This window comes from Strigops habroptila, chromosome 7 (assembly GCF_004027225.2).
Source record: "Strigops habroptila isolate Jane chromosome 7, bStrHab1.2.pri, whole genome shotgun sequence".
In the NCBI taxonomy this organism is placed as follows: Eukaryota; Metazoa; Chordata; class Aves; order Psittaciformes; family Psittacidae; genus Strigops; species Strigops habroptila.
Window position 1 is genome coordinate 24847560 of NC_044283.2, and position 19485 is coordinate 24867044.

The 19485-nt window shown below is 39.8% G+C and overlaps 1 protein-coding gene across 15 annotated transcripts in view; it reads right to left on the reverse strand.

The window, feature by feature from the left end:
* Positions 1-19485, reverse strand: part of APBB2 (amyloid beta precursor protein binding family B member 2) — a 179622-nt gene that overhangs the window by 66771 nt on the left and 93366 nt on the right. For 8 of the 15 annotated variants that reach the window (XM_030493263.2, XM_032920085.1, XM_030493261.1 and 5 more), the window contains one exon: positions 2344-2549. In XM_030493263.2, coding sequence (XP_030349123.1) covers positions 2344-2549 — 206 coding nt within the window. Of the gene's footprint in view, positions 1-2343; positions 2553-19485 lie in introns of all 15 variants that reach the window. The other 7 variants (XM_030493260.1, XM_030493254.1, XM_030493251.1 and 4 more) reach the window with 1 other exon arrangement.

The window sequence follows — 19485 nt, forward strand, 5'->3', positions numbered from 1 at the left end:
ACAAGTTATTTTATTACTTACTCCTATCTCAAGCCCACACCACGGCTTATTTCCCTCTTACTGCTCTGTTCTCTGTTTCTGCTCAGAATCAGCTGAAACCCAAAGGACTTTTCCTCCAGTTCCCTCTTAACAAAGCTCAACATGCGTGGTTTCAAGAAATGCAAGACCTTTCCTAATAGTTCCCACTGTAACTCCAGCTGTGCCCCTTCTTTGTAGCAGTTTCAGTATTTGGCAGCGCACAAAGTCCCGAGCCAAATTCACACTCCCATTTTGAACTTCATTGCTCTAAGTCTGCTGGTATCACATTGCAGTGCTATCCTAATAACCACGGAGTCAAAAAATCAGTATTGTTTCAATAATGGCATGTAAGATGCTTATCAGTGAATGCAGAAACCTTCAAGAGACAAATGCCTTTGTCTATACCTACAATTAAAATAACCATATAATATCATATTAATACAAATTTTGGAAATCTGCTTATCTCCTGTATCATCTTTTACACTATGTATATGGCCTTGATGCTGCCACAGAACTGTATATGCATAAACCTTTGCTGGATCAAATTCCTTGATGAATTAGAACTGCCATATCAAAACCTAGATGAGCCTAAGTACTCACATAAAACAGCATTTTAGAATGACTTGCTCAAATGTCTTATTTAATACATCTACACTTTTTTAAAATCTATGTGGTTATAATTCACACATTTCGTATACTCCATGACGCTGCTGAGAATTAATGATCATTATTTATAATCACAAACTATTCTTCATTTAAAGCAAACAAAATTGTGAATACATCTGCCACATTACCAGCAGATCTGACATTTTCATTGTAAAGACATTTTAAACAGAGGTAAAAAAGTATTTTACATGAATATATGCATTTTCCCTCTGAAATGAGCAACCATACTGATTTCCAGGTTATTGTGAGAGATAACTTACTAATTAAAGCCCTATAATGCATATTTTATATTTTACGGTGAAGTTATATCCCTCACGTGTACATTGTGGGAAATTATACTGGAAGCTTACATTCAGCATTTCTGGATTTCTTGTCTTGTTTTCTACCTGAATCATAACAAATTGCTGTTCTTTCTCCACGAACCCTTTCACAAATACTTTCCAGCATGCTTGGTGTGCACGGTACATTCCACGGGAGCTTGACTGATGTTAACCACAACTGAAATGTTGTGGTCAAGTTTGCAAACCTTACGAGTATAGTTTAGGAACATGTGGGAGCAATCTTTCTAAAATAATGAACAAGAATGTACACATTTAAGCCTATAGAGGATAAGAGTCTTGGGGTCAAGATGGCAATAATACCCAAATGTCCTTAACTCCTCTTAACTTTCATTTAAGTTATTCTGGTGCATGTATCAACAAAATCAAGAACAGAAGAAATGTCATCTCTAAACACAGTTTAAATAAATAAATAAAAAAACCCTAAGGATTGCCTGATCCAAATCTCAAAGCTAGTACAAGTCTTCCCTTGATGTTATAAAACTGTGGACCTTCTTAAAAGTTAGTATGAAAAAGAATTCATTTCAAACCAATTTGATTTTATAATAGTATTTCATTCCATAGAGGTCTTCCCAGCATAGTAAACCAAAGTGGTTGCATTATTTTTGAAGCATACTCTTCTGTCTGATAATTTATTTTAGTTTTCTACTTATACAACACCAATCAACCCCCTCCATTGTGCCTGAAAGGATTGTTTTAAAAGCAGTGCTCTTCCAGTACATGCGGGAAAGAATTTCTGTTTCTTGTTAAAAGATTGACTGCAACACAATGATCCACTAGTACAGATATTTTGTATTGGCAGGATATTAAGAGACTTACACTTGAGAATACTTCATGTTTATTCAATAGAAACTACCCTGTAGAGGAACCAGTGTCTCAAATGAAGACTCATATGTCTTTATGTGATACTTTTATCAAGTGAACCAAAAGCAAGATGATGCAAAGTTCAGCCAAAAGATTGCTAGAATGTGCAAAACTTCTATGTATCCTGCACCCATGTATGTAATGCAGCAACACTTCAACGTGTGCTACAGAGCTGCAGTAGTTTCACATTCATCAGGCACTGGCTAATTTATCTGAGTTATGTCTGCTTTCATCCTAAACATCCAAAGTTTAGGATGTTTCACAGGGCACGGCCATTGGAAAATGCACAGACAAAATTGATACTTACGACATACCATCAACAAATAGCTACACTTCAGGATATTACCAGGCCCCATATTCTAGAGCTCAGTTTAACTAACAGCTAAACCTGCAAATTCAAAAAGTTACTTCAATTCTCTTTACAGTATGCAGCCCACAAGACGACACAGTATGTTACCTCAGTTTCTGGAGTAGGCGATGGAGTAATGGAACCAAGTGATCCTTTTCGTGAGCCCTGGAGATCTGTTGGGATGGACACGGGACGCTGCCATTGAGTTGTTCCTGTTGGTATGTGCCAGTAGTAGATCCCGGCAACATCGTTGATTTTTTTCCAGCCAGGTGGCAAATCTGGGTCTGTCTGAAATGAATGATCACTCCATATATCTGCTGGGAACAGAGAGGAAAAAAAGAAAAAAAAGAGAGATTCGATTTTACTAAGACATGAACCATTCTTCTTGCATCAGGGGCAGACCCATGGAAGTGATGCACAGCCGGTACTGCTATTGTGCAGTTCCTGTGTAAACGAACACCAGAAAACCTTACTGAATTACTGAGGCTCAAAGCTCATAAAGCTCCTGGGTTTGAAAGTATTATTGCTATGATAATATGGAAAGCATGGCTTACTACAGAAATTTAAAGCATTATTCACAAAAAGAATGTATCCTTTTGTACTGGGGTTGGTTTACCTACCATGTGTATTACAGTAAACCATGATCTCCTCAAAGGCTATACTGTAAGACATTTCTTATATAATATTAATAAAGCAACAGGAGTAAGAAAAACAATAACTAAAAGAGCCACTGTAGCTAAGCTGTATGAGAAAGCAGACACTGGATTTTTTTAAGAAACAAGTTATATTATAACTTGTCTTTCTACAACAAGAGTTAAATTCTTATCAGCAGAAAGACTATTTTAAGATGTAACTGATTTAAAACTTTGCACAAGAATGAGATACATCTTTACCCATCTTTACACAGCACTATAGACCTCTCTTATTCTGGAGAAAGGCCTTACTGAACAGGGTGACTCCACAGCCTACATACACTCTGGAGATGAAGTCCAAAGTCAGCTTTCATCACAGGAGACTGGGCAGTCAGCTTGCAGCTGATCTTTTTGCACCCCTGTCCAAACACAGGGTGCGTGAAAGCCATCACTATCGAGGCAGGCCAGCTCTCACCCTACACTGCCTCAAACATGCCAGCAAGTCCTCATCAGCAAGCTGCTACCTGGAAATCTGCCCAAGACAACTGTGAGCTGTCACCACCCCACTTCGGAAACACAGCCCTGCCAGCTTAAAGATCAACATAGCTAGAAGTTCACAGCTGGTCTTCTGCAGGCAGATTCACGTGAATGAACAGGTCACAAAGAGAAGACTCATACTTTCCAGTTGGAGTTTTGTCTCACTAAAGATGGATTAAAGCCTTGTCCACACTGGGGGAAGATCCCCAAACCAGCTATTCATGGGGATGTTATGGAAGAAGCACGGACCAATCTGGTGAAAAGACAAGACAATAAAAGACATGTCGCAGAAGATTTTGAAGACTAAAATGGAAGATTACATAAAAACATTACTACAAGTCCCTCAGGGAAAACCGATCTTTCCCCTCTACCTAAAGCTGGCTTACAGTTGGCACTACAGTCCCTTCTTACAGGGCCCGACACGACAGGGCACAGGGATGCTCCCTGAAAACCTTTGACACTGGTCTCTGCAGAACTGAGAGAGAGAAATCCGCTTGCTGCACCCCACCATGCAGCCTCTGCTTCATCTCTTCAGGGACTCAGCAACACAGCGCCGACAGAAATGTTTTTAAAAGAATGAGAAAATGATGAAAAAAATTAAACAATCAGAAGTGAGAGCCCAAGGGGAGGGCAGCACCTGCAATGCCTTATCCTTCCCTTTTATAACCATACAGAGAATTTGTGTTAGTAATGTCTTTTTAAAAATTAAAATAAAGAACTAACAAAAAGCCAGTAAGGCTTTAGAAGAGTACCAAAGATAGATTTTATTTTTTTTTTAAGGCATAAATAGTTGTTTCAGTTTTTAATAAATGTACAAAACAGTCTAAAGAGATTCCCACTTGCTAGAATTGTCTGGTCAAGTTCCCTCAGAACTAAATGCTTGTGTCCGAATGGCTGAACCATGGAATAGAAAAAACCCAAATACAGCCTTCACCCCAGTAGCATTATAATTGAGGAAAGCAGTTAAAACTTCAAAAATACTCAAAAAATGAAGTCTGTTACATAAAACAGATCTTTTAATTCACTCTTGAAACAACTAGCAACAAAGATACCTCCACAAAACCATAAACCCAGCCATATCTAACTGGTAATTCTGGCTAGGAGAGCTTTGTGAACACATTTTGTATTCTAAAGAAGATAGGATGAAGCCTATAAAAATGTAATACATTGCTGTTTGTAACTGCCTTCTACAAATGTCAGCCTCTGCCAAAATTATTTTACTATCAGAGGCTGATCTAGGAAAGTGTTGGGATATTGAAAAGAGATGGCAATGGACATTGTAAATATTTCACTGAAGAGCACATGTAATTGGTGACCAAGCTCTTTGACAAGCCTAGTATTTTTAACACTTTATTGCTGTTTCAAGGGAAAGGATAGTAATCAAATTCCTGCCATTATGAATCACTCTTTAGCCCTTGTTCAACTAAACAGAAATTACAACTACAGCATTCAGCACGATCTTTTAAAGCAAAATTATGCAGTAAATGGAGACCATTTATTTTTCCATCATTTTGTAATGCCACAAACTGTTCCCTTGTAACAGGCATCCCCTGTAAGGCAAGGTCAACACTCACCAAGCACAGGTTGTACTGGCGGCATCACAGCAGATGCAAATAGTACGGTCTGCATCTAAATGCAGGGCAGCTTTCCAGCTGCTGTTTCTGACTATGTCGGCACCATTCTCTGCTGATGTAATCTGTGGATATTTCATAATTAGAGAGACTAAATGCCATGAAGCTGAAGCAGCTTTTAACCAGTTCAGGCTCAAAATCCCTGTCACTGAAGACTAAAGGCAGTCATTTAGAAACAAGTATAGATGTAAAGAGAACGGCAGCAGCTCCAGAGCCACTGCCTGGAAGAGCAGGAATAAAATGGAACAACAAAAAGTGTTTTAATTTTCCAGCAAGTTGTGTTAAAGTTTTGAGACTATAATTACTCATCTCTTTTTTTTTTTTTTTTTTTTTTTTTGAGCAAGAACGAAACCGGAGGAAAATGTTCAATTGGGGCTGATTTTGTGTTACAACAAAGGTGGAATGAAAGAATATTAGCAAGACACTCGATCCCCTATGTACCAAATTCTGCTATCTAGAAAACTAGTTTCTCTGCCATCCTTAGCAAAATCTGTATTTATCAGCATAAAACAAATCAAATACTCCACCCACCACTATCATAAGCTGGTTTATCATCAGTCTAGTACTAAAACCTGGCAGTATGACAATATGCCTGCGCTAAACTAATCAGGATCTCTTCTTGTTGTAGACCAGAAGCATACCACACCATTTCAATAACGAATCTCAACATGCCTGTCTGGAAGGAACATAATCTAGTTCCGCATCTTTCTGAAGGTAAGGTAGTGGAAGACGACTAGTGTATTTACACATTAGTTAGGACTGGAAGAAAAAGATCACATTATGTGATAGAAAGAAAAGCCGATAATTGATACCTCAAGGAAAAATGCACCAGCAATGGAACTGTACGGAAGCAAATATTTAAATAGAATTTAAATTAGGCTGTAATAAACAAACTTTCTGCTTTCACTTAGACAAGCCAACAAAAATTTATAAAAGCAGCAACTAGGTGTTACTTCCACATGAAAGAGAACTTGGTGGTGATGATAAGCAAGGTGCTGGGGATGGAGACCAAAGAGCCAGTGCCCCTCTGCTCAAGTCCTTGTGCATGAGGGAACTGGAACCTCAATCCTGGTTTGCTGAAGGCCAAGCAAACCTATTTACTGAACTAAATACTCTTAAGTGAAGGTAACTGGTCTAATGCAGTAACTTTAGTGTAGAATTGAGAGGTGTACTTGGAAAAACAGGCATGTACTTTGGATGCACAGCTCTTCTTCAGGTGAAAACAAATCCCACCAACCAGCATGGCTAGGGCACATAATTATAGGCAAGAGTAGTACTCTTGAATAGGAGGAACCACAGTCCCAAAGGGCTCGAGGTTGGCAGCATACGTGACTTCAAAATAGAGACAGCGAAAGTGCTGTACAGAGCCACCAGAGTGCTGGAAATTCTGTACCTGGGAGGTGCATCATAACAGCACCCATATCACAGGACAATCTAATTTTATTTCACAGGTTAAAACCACTTTTTTGGAAAGCTGGGAGAGAGCAGCAAGGTAGACTTATAGTAATACAGAAAATATATTCAGGGAAATCCTAGAGGTATCATGGCAACAATAAACAATAAAAACAAAAAAGCATGTTTTGCTTTCCAAGGGATTCATTTCCACATACTGGCCTTATTTCACCTACTTGGAAGCCACAGCAGATGTAAATGCACAGCCTCTGGCTGAAGCCAGTGCAGCTCAGCTGGAGTTAGTGGAAGTGCCTTATTGTCAGCTAGTCTTTCCAGCTAATGAGGGCTCCTTTACTGCCTTGTAGCAGAATGACCAAGTGAGACCACTTGTCTGCAAGGCTCAACAATACTTGCAAGCACATGATCTACATTATTTAAATAGGTTAAGAAATAAAATACCCATACTGTACAGAGATAGAGATGAGAAAGCTCACTTTTTTTGTACTCCTAGCTTGTTTCAACTCTGAGGACTGTTTTGTAACAATTTTTCTTTTCTTCTGCAAAGATCCTCCAAAGTACAGGGATACCACTGAAACAATGGATTTGGTCCAGACTTTGATTATCTACAACTGTCACAAAAGTGTATTTCCACAGTTAACTGAAAAGGAGCATTCAGTATCCAGGTTGGAAGCATGATGGTCCAAACAGGAACACTTTCAGAGGTTTCCAAATCCACAAAAATAATCTGGTCAATAATAAATCTATAAATTCACTTCTGAATCTCTGGCCCTCCCATTGCTCACGTTCCAGCAGTGGATATGCAACATAAATGAAAGAATTCAAGCTGAAAAGTGCCTTGTTTGTGAATAAAAGAGCTGCACCAAAGTTTCCTATGTCAAAAATTGCAAAGAATGGGATGGTGACAGGACCTAACATCATGTTCTCCTAGTGTTTGGGCAGCAATGGGAAACCACTAGCTTCAAATCTGATGGCTTTCTTCATTGCTGGGATGAAGCATATGAAAGAGCTAGCCCACAATATCATGTGCTGTTACAGATGCTGTCCTTCTGGGCACACAAAGGGGAAGCACAAGAAAGGAGCTGGGAAAACAGGAGGATAAAAAGGTTTTACTAAAAAGGAAAGGAAGGGGGGAAACTGCTTTTAATTCTTCAGAACTTCCAAAATCTTGAAATAAAAATGTTTTCCTTCTGCCTAAATAAAAGCAAAACCAAAGGAAAAGAAAGCCACAGAAATGTTAAAGTCTTTTTGAGAAGATGCCAATGACTTCAGCAGATCCAGGATGTGATCCTAAAGGAAGCATATTCCTCCCCCACCCTATACACACTGAAGATCAAGGCAGGCACTGGAAGGGAAGGGAAGACATGTTCTGTGAATGACTGAAGGCATTAACCAAGTTAAAGGAGCACTTTCTATTAAACCGCACAACAGAAAGAACTGCCTTGAATATTTTAATCCCATTTATTTCCTGTAGTGGGTTCAATGATTCTATGATCCAATGTACAAACTTATGTTACTCAGGTTCAAAAAAAAAAGACTGCAAAGACAAATTTTCTCCTCCCTTTGCACACACTACAGTGTAACCAACGGTACCACCTACTCCCGTAATTCACAGCAATGACAGTCACCAGGTAGCCTTGCCTAAGCATTGCTGCAAGAAGCACAAATGCTCTCTCAGAAACAAATGCAGCAAAAATGCAAGCCACTAGGGCAAGTGATTATAAATCAGGCAAGCCTGTCTAATTTGGGGAACATTACACAACACAGAGTGATGAACAGCCAGAAGCTGGTCATTTGTCATCATCTCTCCTCACAGCATGCAACTGGTTGTCATGACAACCCTGTCGTCCTCCTTGCAGAATCGCTGAACCAGCCGCATGCGTTCAAGGGAGAGGAACATTCTCAAACAGGAAAATGTGCTGAAACGTGGGATTTACAGGCATAAAGGTAATCAGACACCATCTGCACCAAAACGAATTGCCATTTTGATCATCTGTAACATAAACCATAATCAGAAGACACTGGCTTCTTAAAAACCCTAAGGAAGCTTGGGATGAATCACCTGTACTATTTTTTTTATGTGATGTGACCTTCATCCTGCTGTATAAATCATGACTTACTATAGGCACACAAGGCGTTCAAGCAGACATGACTAATTTTAAGGAAGAGAGAAGAAAGCAGATTTGTCAACATTCAGGAAAAAAACCCCACACCATTAAAACCACTTGTTTTGATGTCCTGGCTTCTGCTCCCTTTCAACCACCAAACCCCAAGCTGTTGCCGTAAGGGCTGAAGTACTGACACAATAATCAAAGAAAATCAAGGGCAAGTGACTTCAGGAGAGAAGTTCAGAATTACTGTTAATGACAGCCGTGGACAAGTATTCCTGATTAAGTGGGAGAATTTCAGGGTTCTGCAAAGTGTCTGCTCAGGGGCAATACAGCCTGAGGTCCAGAGCTGAAGCTGTGAGAAACCAGCACCACAGCTTGCGTTTACAGGAGTTGATACTAATAGCAGCATCAACAGGGAAAAGTACCACAGGAAGACCATGAGAACAGGTCCATGTGTTCCTTCCTGGAAAATGGGCCAAAAATAGGTAAGAACAAGAGGACTAGCCTGTTCATCAACCAAAACCATCCAGCCATGAAACAAGCAGAGTCCAGCAAAGGAAGGAAGGAAGACCTGGAGGCAATCTGAACTGCTGTCTTAAGGGGACTGTCATGGCAGAAGCTGTAGACCAGGAAGAAGCCAGGCTTCTGGGAAGACCTGTCCCACCTGGAGAAGGGTGGCTGCTTTGCCAGGTGGAGCAGTGGTGGCAGCATGAAATGGCAGACATAGGGGAAGGTCCACCTCAGCTGGAGCAAAGGCTGGTGTATTGCTACCCGAAAGTGCTGTGGTGGAAGCACCTTCTGCAGCTCTTGCAAAACTTTATTGTGTAACAAAATCTCCATCTCTTCATTAGGGGGCTGATGAACACTTAGAACAGTTGGGCAACCAAAAGGCTGTACTGGGTCTGGTTGAAGTTAAATTTTCTTCATGGCAGCCTCTAAGGTGCTGTGTTTTACATCTGTGACCACAAAAAGCATTGAAAACACACCAGTAGTATAGCTATTGCTGAGCAGTGCCTGCACAGAGACATGACGTTCTCTATTTCTCACTCTGCCCTCAGACAGAGACTGGCTGGGCGTTGGTCTGCTGATGGGCGGTGGTCAGTGATTGTGTTTGCATCACTTTGTTATATATGATGTTTTTTTCCTTCACTTATTAAGCTGTCTTTATCTTGACTAATGAGTTTTTCTCACTTTTGTCCTTCAGATTCTCCTCTCCATTCCGCTGGTGGGGGGAGCGAGGCACCACAAAGGCATTCAAAGCCTACTGGCCAAGCCCAAGACCCAGGCAGGAACAGGCAGAATTCTTCCTTATGTGACATGCTAGTTCTCTGTTCTTTCCACTAGATGGCAAAAGCTTTACCTTAAAAATAGTAATAGTCCAACATAGAGCAGAATGTACCTCTAACTTGGTCTAAATCCACTGTGACTGCACTGTGACTAAATCCACTCCCAGTCTAAATCCACTGGGACTGCCCTGAAGGACCTCCTCACCAAGGAGGACTCTGCGCAACAAATAATTTATCCAGAGCAGGATCTTCTTCCTCAGTAGCAAGTCACTGAAAATGGTCCCGAGAGTTACATTTCAGGGCTAAAAGAGGCCAGCAGCAATCTGCACCTGCTCTTCTAATATTTTTTGACATAGTATCTCTTCTTCCCATGCCTTTCCCCACAGAGAGCAGGACTGCAGCACATGATCTTGTGTTCTTGGTTCATACACCTTATTTAACTACTTCGTATTGTTTTAGAGGGGGAGAGTTGTCTGGTCTAAAGAAGAAAAATTGAATGTCCCTCTCAGCCAAGGGACTGCTGGACTCGCACAGCAAAGCCTGCACACGCACTGTCACACCTGCAGACACACTGCACAGCACAGCCAGGAAAAGCAACGTGCACATGCACGTCTGTCCTTAGACCCACAAAATTTATCCGTCTCAGCAACAGCAGCCAACCATTTGGCAAGAAAACAGGGAAAAATCACTTAGATGGCAGCTCTGAATTTATGTATTTCTCTACTAAAATAAAGAGCCTGATTCTCTCATCCGTTCAAAGCGAATCGATATTTTAATGTCAAACCATCCACAGAGAAGACCATTAACAATTTCATTTCAGGCAACAAACAAATAATGTGGAATAATCACACAAAACAAAGACTCTGTCTGTAAATGCTGACACAAAAAGCAGTTAAACACAGATGTCCTTCTGACTTAAAGAAGTAAGATGCCTGCAGAGAGGGAGGAGATGCTGCGACAATGTATGGCATACAGCAATACAGTCACCTCAATAGCCTTAACTCTCCACACAAGAACTGCTGCACCACAATGCTTTATTTCCAGGTAAAATTCTGTTTTACAAGCATCAAACATTACAGAGTTCAGTATCTCCTGACCTGTAACTCTGTTTTGCTGGGACTGGCTTCAGACACAAGTGGGTCTCATCTCCCTTAGATCTTTGCTAATAGCGGATGCTACTTAACTTGACACACACCACCAAAGACAGATGGAGAGATCTTATTCCCTCGCTTAACTATGATACACTTCCCATCAAGTCCTGGTACTAAAGAATGGCAACATGCTTGGACTCCAGACTTTTAATCTGATTTGTTTCAACTGAGGAATAGAAAGAGGCTCAATAGTTTAAATTTGGTGACATTAGTGAATGCCTCTTTAATCTGAATGACAAAAACAGTAAGATAGAGCACGGAAGAAGGAATCTGACTCTGACCAGCAGTCACTGTTCTCTTCTTCCTTTAGAATAGCAACTGCAGAAGAAATAAGAAATTTGCATAAGAAGTCAGGTACTAGGCAAATGATAATTTTTTTCATCTAAAATATGATGAAGTCAGTAGGCTTCAGGAGAGAACAATGTAGAGAAAGGAAGGACTGCACTTCTCTGGAGAACATACTGCATAAATATATTGATACAGTCTGAAATTTTATAGAAATGCTCATTAGTGGGTTTTGTGCATACGACTGGCTAATTAGAACAGAGAAGCTGTCCAGTGACACAGACATACAATTCAAATCGTGGTTTGACTAGAGCTGCTTTTCTCTGACAGTTTCATTTACAGCACTGTGCAAATGCATTAGAAAAACCTTTTTCTGAATTTAATGATTCAATGAAATCAGAACATAAAATTGAATTACAATGGAGTTACTCTCTGAAATTAAGTGTCTTGCTTCAAGAAAAAGCAAAACCTGTAAGAACAGCCATTTCCCATCTCAGATGCAAGCTCTGCTCATCCCTCAGTCCATGGCTTGATATTGGCAGATGCTGTAGGACACCATGAAAACAAGGACTTTATCTTCACATCAACCTTGTGAAGCAGGAGAAAGCAAGCCCTGTTTTTAACAAACCTGAGCAGAGGGAGAAAGAGAAGTCTGAGGTGCATTAAGTAACTTGCTCAGTCATGCCCAGACCTCTGTATGCTCCCCAGGAGCTGTGCACACCCCCTGCACCCAAACATAAGATCGAAGTGCACAGACACCAGCCGCCGTTCTCCAGCGTGTCCATGTGCCAGAGTCCCCTTCCATCTCACATGAAGGGCTGCTCTTCCTGATGTGGCAAAAAAGAAATTCCCACCTCATCCTACCCAATTTAGTTAGTATAGTACTATAAGTAAAAAGCAAAATGTTACTTTTAATGATCCATGTAATGTATTGGTTTGCCACTTTAAAGTCAAATGTGCATTAGAGAACAAACTGAAAGCACCTTTTTTCCTTTTTTTCCAACACAAAATCCAAAGACCTAATGTTTCCCCACCTCCAAATTCATTTTGTGTTGCTACAGTACTGAAGGGAAGGGAGAAGTTATTATGGTGAAAATCCACTCTTTCACCATTAGAGGTGCATAAGCATGAGGAAGCAATGCATTTGCCCTCAGGGCCTACAGTCTGCCGGCAGAGGAAGACGTTAAGGGAGAAGCTCAGGCACATCAGGCAGCTAAAGGCTGTGTTGAGGCCTTTTAAGATGAACTCAGCTCCACTTTCCAGACTTCAAGCTTTGAGACTTAACCCCCGCCCAAAAAAACCCAACACAAAACCCCACGATGTTAACGTTTTCAAAAGTAATCTTTCTTCAATTGAACTTCTCCTGCATAATACATGGAGCCATATATGAAATACAAGGTATAGCATCTATAACAGGAAAGCTTTATGAACAGGGGTTTCTGACAGCAGATGCAAGTGTCAGGGGAGCTGGCTGTATTTCAACCCCAAGAGGAGAAGAAAGCCTGCTGATAGTGCACAGGGGGCTCTTGTAGCCCAGAAGTCTATTTAATTATTTCACATCACTACACTGCTATAAACTTTCTACTAAATCTTTATTCATACTATCCAGACAGCTTTTGGTATTAAGCAAACCCAGAGATGTTAACCACCTTTGACAGCATCCATCTAACATTAGAAATATCATTATTGTCATTCTCATATCTACTTCATGGCACTCCAGCACTAAAATTTTCTATTTATTTTTCAAAGATATGGATTTATACACATAACTGAAGCTAGATTCTGAAATCTCCATGTAAGGCGATAGAAATGGTGTTTCTCGCATAATCACTAACAAGAATTAGAAGCAAATTCAGAAAAAAACCTGTGGCACCGATAACTCCAGTAAGTCTAACTTAGCAAACACTAGCCACAAACAAACCTAACACAGCAGAACTAGAGCCCTATATTGGACAAATATTTCAGAGAGAAGGGAGGGATGAATTTTACAATTCTGCAGAACGACAGAATTTCACTTGCAATTAGCACTACCTTCAATCCAAAGCAACAGAGCTACTCGCTCTGAAAACCTGGGTACACACTCTCCTTGAAGCTGCATATCCCCAGAATGCAATAACTTAAAAGTTTCCCTTATTGTGAAACTTGAGCTAGAATCTCCCTCAAAACAAACACCTTCTTGGTAAGAGTGCAAACATGCCAAAGCACCGTAAAACAATACACAAAAGATCTCCAGTATATGATGTACCACAAGCCGCTGAGATCTATTAGCACTATGGAAATGACACAGCTGTTTGTCATCAGAAGTTGTCACAAACAGTAAAACAAGAGATGCACAAGCAACAGCATGGTCCTTCTCCCAACTGAAAACAGTGTCCAATCTTTTGTGAAAACCTTACAATTTATGGACATGTCAAAGGGCTGCAGATGGTCTTGGGAAGCAGGAAAACCACAGTTACATAGGATGAGAGGACTTTCCTTTCTAGATTTATATTTACCTTTGTTGCTGTGCAAAAATCCCGAAAGACTGCAAACAGGTCTTATGGGATTAGGACACATGTGGTTTCAAGAGCTGTTTTTCTAATGCACAGCCTTCATTTTAGAGTTTATTTCACCACACAGTTATCTACTTCCTTCTTTTTATTAATTTCTTAAAGTTCCTTTACTATTACTCTTCTGATTTGCTACTTAAAATCCTCACATACAATGGCAGGCAATTAATTACCTTTTGCCACTCTGGAAGCATCCAGGTCACAAAGTTCTTTGAAAACAGTAGCTCAGTACTCACTGGCAGTTGAAAAGGTTTTATGTTAGGAACTAGGATCAAGACAAAAATCCTCATGCCTACTGCTTTAACGTAGAGTTGAACTATCACAGGACTAGCATATGCACTTCCATGTGCCCTATTATAAAAATGGAGGTAGCAGAACTAGAAAAGACGAAGACAGATAAAACTCTTCCACACGCAGAGACATTGAGTGTAGTAGGACTCTTGAGCTTGCAAAAGGAATGCCAGGGAGGAGGGAAGGATGTCACAGAAATCTGTAAAATCATGAATGGTGGGAAGAAGGCAAGGACGGAAAGGAAATTATCATTCACTGTTATTTACTGCTTCCTATAACAGAAGAGCAATGGGCACCTAATGAAATTATTGGAGAGCAATTTTATAACAAAAGGAAATACTTTTTCATACAACGCATAATTAAATTACGGAGCTCATGCTCACAGGATGTTGTGGATGCCAGAAATACAAATAAGGTTAAAAATGATTTAAAAAAATCATGTTAGAAAAGTCTATCAAGAGCAATTAAAGAAAATAACATGAATGACATACCAAGCCTGAAAGCCCAACAATTGCTGAAAGTGAAGAAGATACAATAAGGGAGAACCACTTTATGCTAGCCTTGTTTTTCGTTTTTACTGCTCTCAAGTTTCTGCTGCTGACCACTGTCAGAGGCAACCTCTAAAGAACTACATGAGCCTAAGGTCTGCTCCATACACCATTCTTACAAGCTAAGGTACTACCTGGTGACGTACAAAATGGAACTGTAATCTAACTCTTGTAAAGTGAGCTGTAGCTTCCAGTCAGTATATTAGTTTGCACTGGAAATAGTGGTTGTTGAAAGACTTTGATAAAAGCAACCACAACAACTATACTCGATCAGATTAAAAAGCCACATCTGATAAGAGAACCCTCAATCTGATACATTCAGATTAGACATAAGGAAGAAGTTCTTTACTGTGAGGGTGGTGAGGCACTGGAATGGGTTGCCCAAAGAAGTGGTAAATGCTCCATCCCTGGCAGTGTTCAAAACCAGGCTGGACAGAGCCTTGGGCAACATGGTCTAGTATGAGGTGTCCCTGCCCGTGGCAGAGGGGTTGGAAACAGATGATCTTAAGGTCTTTTCCAACCTGAACCATTCTATGATTCTATGATATATCCAAGCTTCTTCTAAGGGATATATATATATTTTCCCAGAAGGAAAATCCACAATAAATTTGTTCTCATAAGAACAAAGGTACACAGTCTGTTACCCCAAGATATATAATAACCTCATACAACAACAGCAATGCAAGAGTTATGGGACTGAATATTATTATCCTTACACATTTGTCACCTTCAATTTTATATTAACATGTATCTAACAGGAAGATGTTACGACTTTTATACTGAAAATTGTACAGAGCCATCTAATAGATAGAAGTTTCTTTATAGGTAAATACATCTGTCGGGCTTAAGTATCTTTATGAACAAGGGGAACATACTCAAACTACCATGAAGAGTAGTAACTAAAGGCAGATCTTGTCTAGTGATTACTGCAGAGCCAACTGCTCAAGAGGTAATTAACACCTCTTAAACTACAGGCTTTCACATATGACAATTATTACAGTTCAAAAGAGCTCTTATGTCAGTAAATGTTTATAGTCTTGCTTCCCTTGTATTATTTGCATTCCAGAAAAGTTCAGAAATAGATAGGAGAGATGACAGCAACATACTGGATGCAAGATACTACTTAGAAATTCATTGTTTCTGCACTGATAACAAGTTCTCAGTAAATCCTGCCACCTTCTGAAAACAGAAATAGGCCAGATAAAAGACTGTGGCCAGCATAACCTACAATCCTGACACAGCATGTGTAAAGTGATAAGCCAAAAGAAAAATAAGTCAAAATAACCCGATCTGGTGGCCTTCACGCTAACCCTTTTGCAGTAACGTTAACAGGAGGAGAAAATAAAGAGAGCTTTCTCTCTCTTCTTAACTTTGACCACCACCTTACCCACCAGGAAGTTATAAAATAACAAAGCATGTCCCACCAGACGACCTTCAGTGTATTAATTACCAAATGAGGTAGTAGGTTTGTACGTCCTTGCAGAATTCCACCTGCAAGGCTCATTCCTTCTAAAGTTTACTTTTAAAACACTAGAGAAATGAAAACCTACTCCTGTGAATTTATGCTTGTTTTCAGCATTTTTGACAGATTTTTTTACAACTGTATATTCTGTCTTGTGGCATCTGGTGCTTTTGAAATCCCAACTCCTGGAATCATGAGAAAATCGCAGCTTGTCCATTAAAAAACAAAACCAAAATAAACCAAAGAAACCTCTCACTACAACACTTCTCCCTCTCAAAAGAGAAAGGCTGAAAAAAATAGAATGAAAAGTTAACCCTAAAAGATAAACAATGATCTAAAATTGATTCTTGTTTTTGAAGACACATTCCTCTTATACTCCTGTTTGGGGTCAAGCTGTATTTGTTTCAAGAAAAAAATTGTAGCTTTTTTTCCAATAGTTTTTAATTGGTTTCTGATGTAAATTGAAGCATTTATTCTTATTCATCAGCACAATACTATAGCCGTTCTAAATGCACGATAAGCATTCTTGTGTAATTAAAGATGTAAAAGAAATATGTTAATATTAAAAAAGCAGCATCTGAAAACTCCCTCCCCTTCCTTCTGAAGAGCCTTCCTGCTTCCAGTGCTTAGTCTGGCCACTTGCCCTGTCTGCAGATGGGGTGGTTTAGCAGAGGAAAGTAAGAGAGATCTAGCATGCAAATGCTAGATATGCTCCCTCACCTACAGTAAAGCTTCTGTTGTATACATATAAAGAAAGGTTAAAAGAAAAAATAAGTTGGTCGAACACAGAGGTAGCATTTCTACCTACTTCTGACAAAGAGACCTGAGAGACAATCCACACCCCCCCCCCATCATGCCAGGAAAACCACAACGCTTCCTGAGTCACTGCTCAGTTGATTTTACATTGGGATAGCTGAAGCTTGTCCCAGAATAACATTAGCTCTCAAGTTACAGACACCTGACCATCCAAAAAAAGGCAGGTTTCCTCTGGGAAATGAAGCACTTTGGACCATGCACCAGTTTTTTTTCTGAACCACCTCCTTGAAACTAAAACCAAAGTGCATGTGGATAGGTGGATAGGATGTGGGAGGAACAGAGAATGAGGCAACTTCCATGTCACCCTACTCCTGAAGCAGCTTGTTTTACAATACCACGTTTTCCCTGTGAAGTGATTGTACAATTAGGTAACCTTAGGAAAAAGGTGCTTTCCACAAGGAAGCACACTTGGTATACTTACAGAAATCTCAAAGTTAGGAAAGTGAGAATTCACCTATGACATGAAATAAGAGAAATACAGAAAAAGTATATTCTGTTAATGATCACGCATTCGTATTGATAGTTGCAAAAGGGCTTTACTTCCTAATATGTATCCTGAATACATGTAGGTAATATAATTGTTACAAAGCCCAACACACCCATTTTAGTAGGAAAAAACAATCCTCTGTGAAGAATAAAATAAACTCCCTATTCTATGCCAGTGGCAGCTGAGCCTCGAAAACTCTGTTCTTCTGATGTTGCCTTCCTGCTTTTCAGATCTCTTTGTTAGAAAAATGTTGGTTATGTTTCAGCACAATTAACCATGGAAAGCAATGTAGTCAGGAGATTACGAAGTTCCTCAGTCAATCTGCTGACAGGCTCCAGTGGCAAAAAAAGGAAGACTCATTATTCTGGTTTAGTTAAGCACAAAAGAAAATAAGGTGATTTGAGTTTAACACCAAATACTACCTTGAAAGTCTGCTACAGCTACAGAGCATGACATATGATGCTGGCTTGCCTACAGAACTATTGAACTGTATTTCAAACAATTTTACGAAGGCCAAACCAGATCACTATTTCTTGTTATTAGTTTGTTTTTGTAAAGAGCAAATACAGTTATGCTATTTAATTACAATTCCAGAAACGAAGACAAAAAGTTGTGTACAGGTTTGTGTGAACCAGCTTTCTGACAAAAGATTGTTTTTCTGACTTGGCCAAATTGCTCGATTTAGGGCTGGCAAAACGAACAAAAAAACCCCAATGTGCAAGATATTAGTCACCATTCTTTGACAGATCCCAACCAAATACTGGCTATAAACCATCTTACATTCCCAAACCCCAGAGTCTCACTCAGCACACCAGAAGTTGCTGTACCTTGAACTTCAAGGAATGACATGGGGTACTGCTCTTACGTTAGACAACTTTCTTCTTCCCTTTAACTGCAAGGAAAACAAAGCAATCCCAGGGGAGTAATCTGTGACGTGTGAAGGAGAAACTAAAGTCCAGTTCATAATGTATTTTAAACCTATGTAAAAACATTCAAGGGCTATGGATCAGAAGTCTAAAACATCACTTGTCAATTCACTACTGAAATGACGAGCATTCAAGTAAGATACTTTTACAGTATTAACTGCACACCATGCACTCTGCAACTGAAGCTGTCACATATCAGCTGATCTTCCACTGAGCAGAATTTTTATTAGCAGATAAAATAACTGTATTCAATATCCAGAGCTAAGCGGCATTGCCAACCAGAGCTACTAAGAAGTAAAATAGAAGTGCTACTTACAGTTACTAGATGCTCCCGTATAGTTCAGAGTGTACTGATCTGCTACCAGCATCCTTTACATTTGCAATATACGTGCCCCAACAGCTTCATATTCTCCGTGTAGCATCTCCAACTCAAAAATGGGAAAATACGCTGATATGTTTAAACAGACACTTACTTAGACTAATGAAGAATGGTGCTTTGGTGGGAGAAAAGAAAAGCCACCCCTATTCAAGTGCCGATAGATGTAACAGAGGAAACACCACATGTTGACCATACAAATGACTGCTTTTTCTAATAAGCCGGGAAAAAATGAGAGAGATGGCTACACAGGAATTACAGCAGCATGTGCATAACAGTGCATTCTCTACTGAATTGATTCCAGCCTGCAAGACATTGATGTATTTTCTGACTGACTCTGCTCAGGAGACAAGCTTTTGAAACAGTACTTTCAGCCCACAAGCCTTTAGATATCAATCACACCAAGATTTAATCAGCTCAACTTTGGACCAGAACAGCCCCTCACCCTGCAAATCAGCTCCTGGAAATATATTTATGTTGGTTTTTTCTCCTTAGCTGCCTGCATAAACATGAAAAGACTTAGAAAAATGTACGGCAAAGATCCACTCTTCGCAGACAAAATTCTTCTTAAGGCTGCTAACCTCTGACTCCCTGAAGGTGCATTGCAGGAGTGGTAGAAATTGATTTAGTGAAAGGCTTCTATTAGTGAGAGCACTGTTCTCATCGCAAAGTCCCTCCCCTTGCTATAATCAATAATTTAAGCAAAGCCAAGAATCATGTCAGCCAAAATGACCAGGGTAACCTGACTGTCT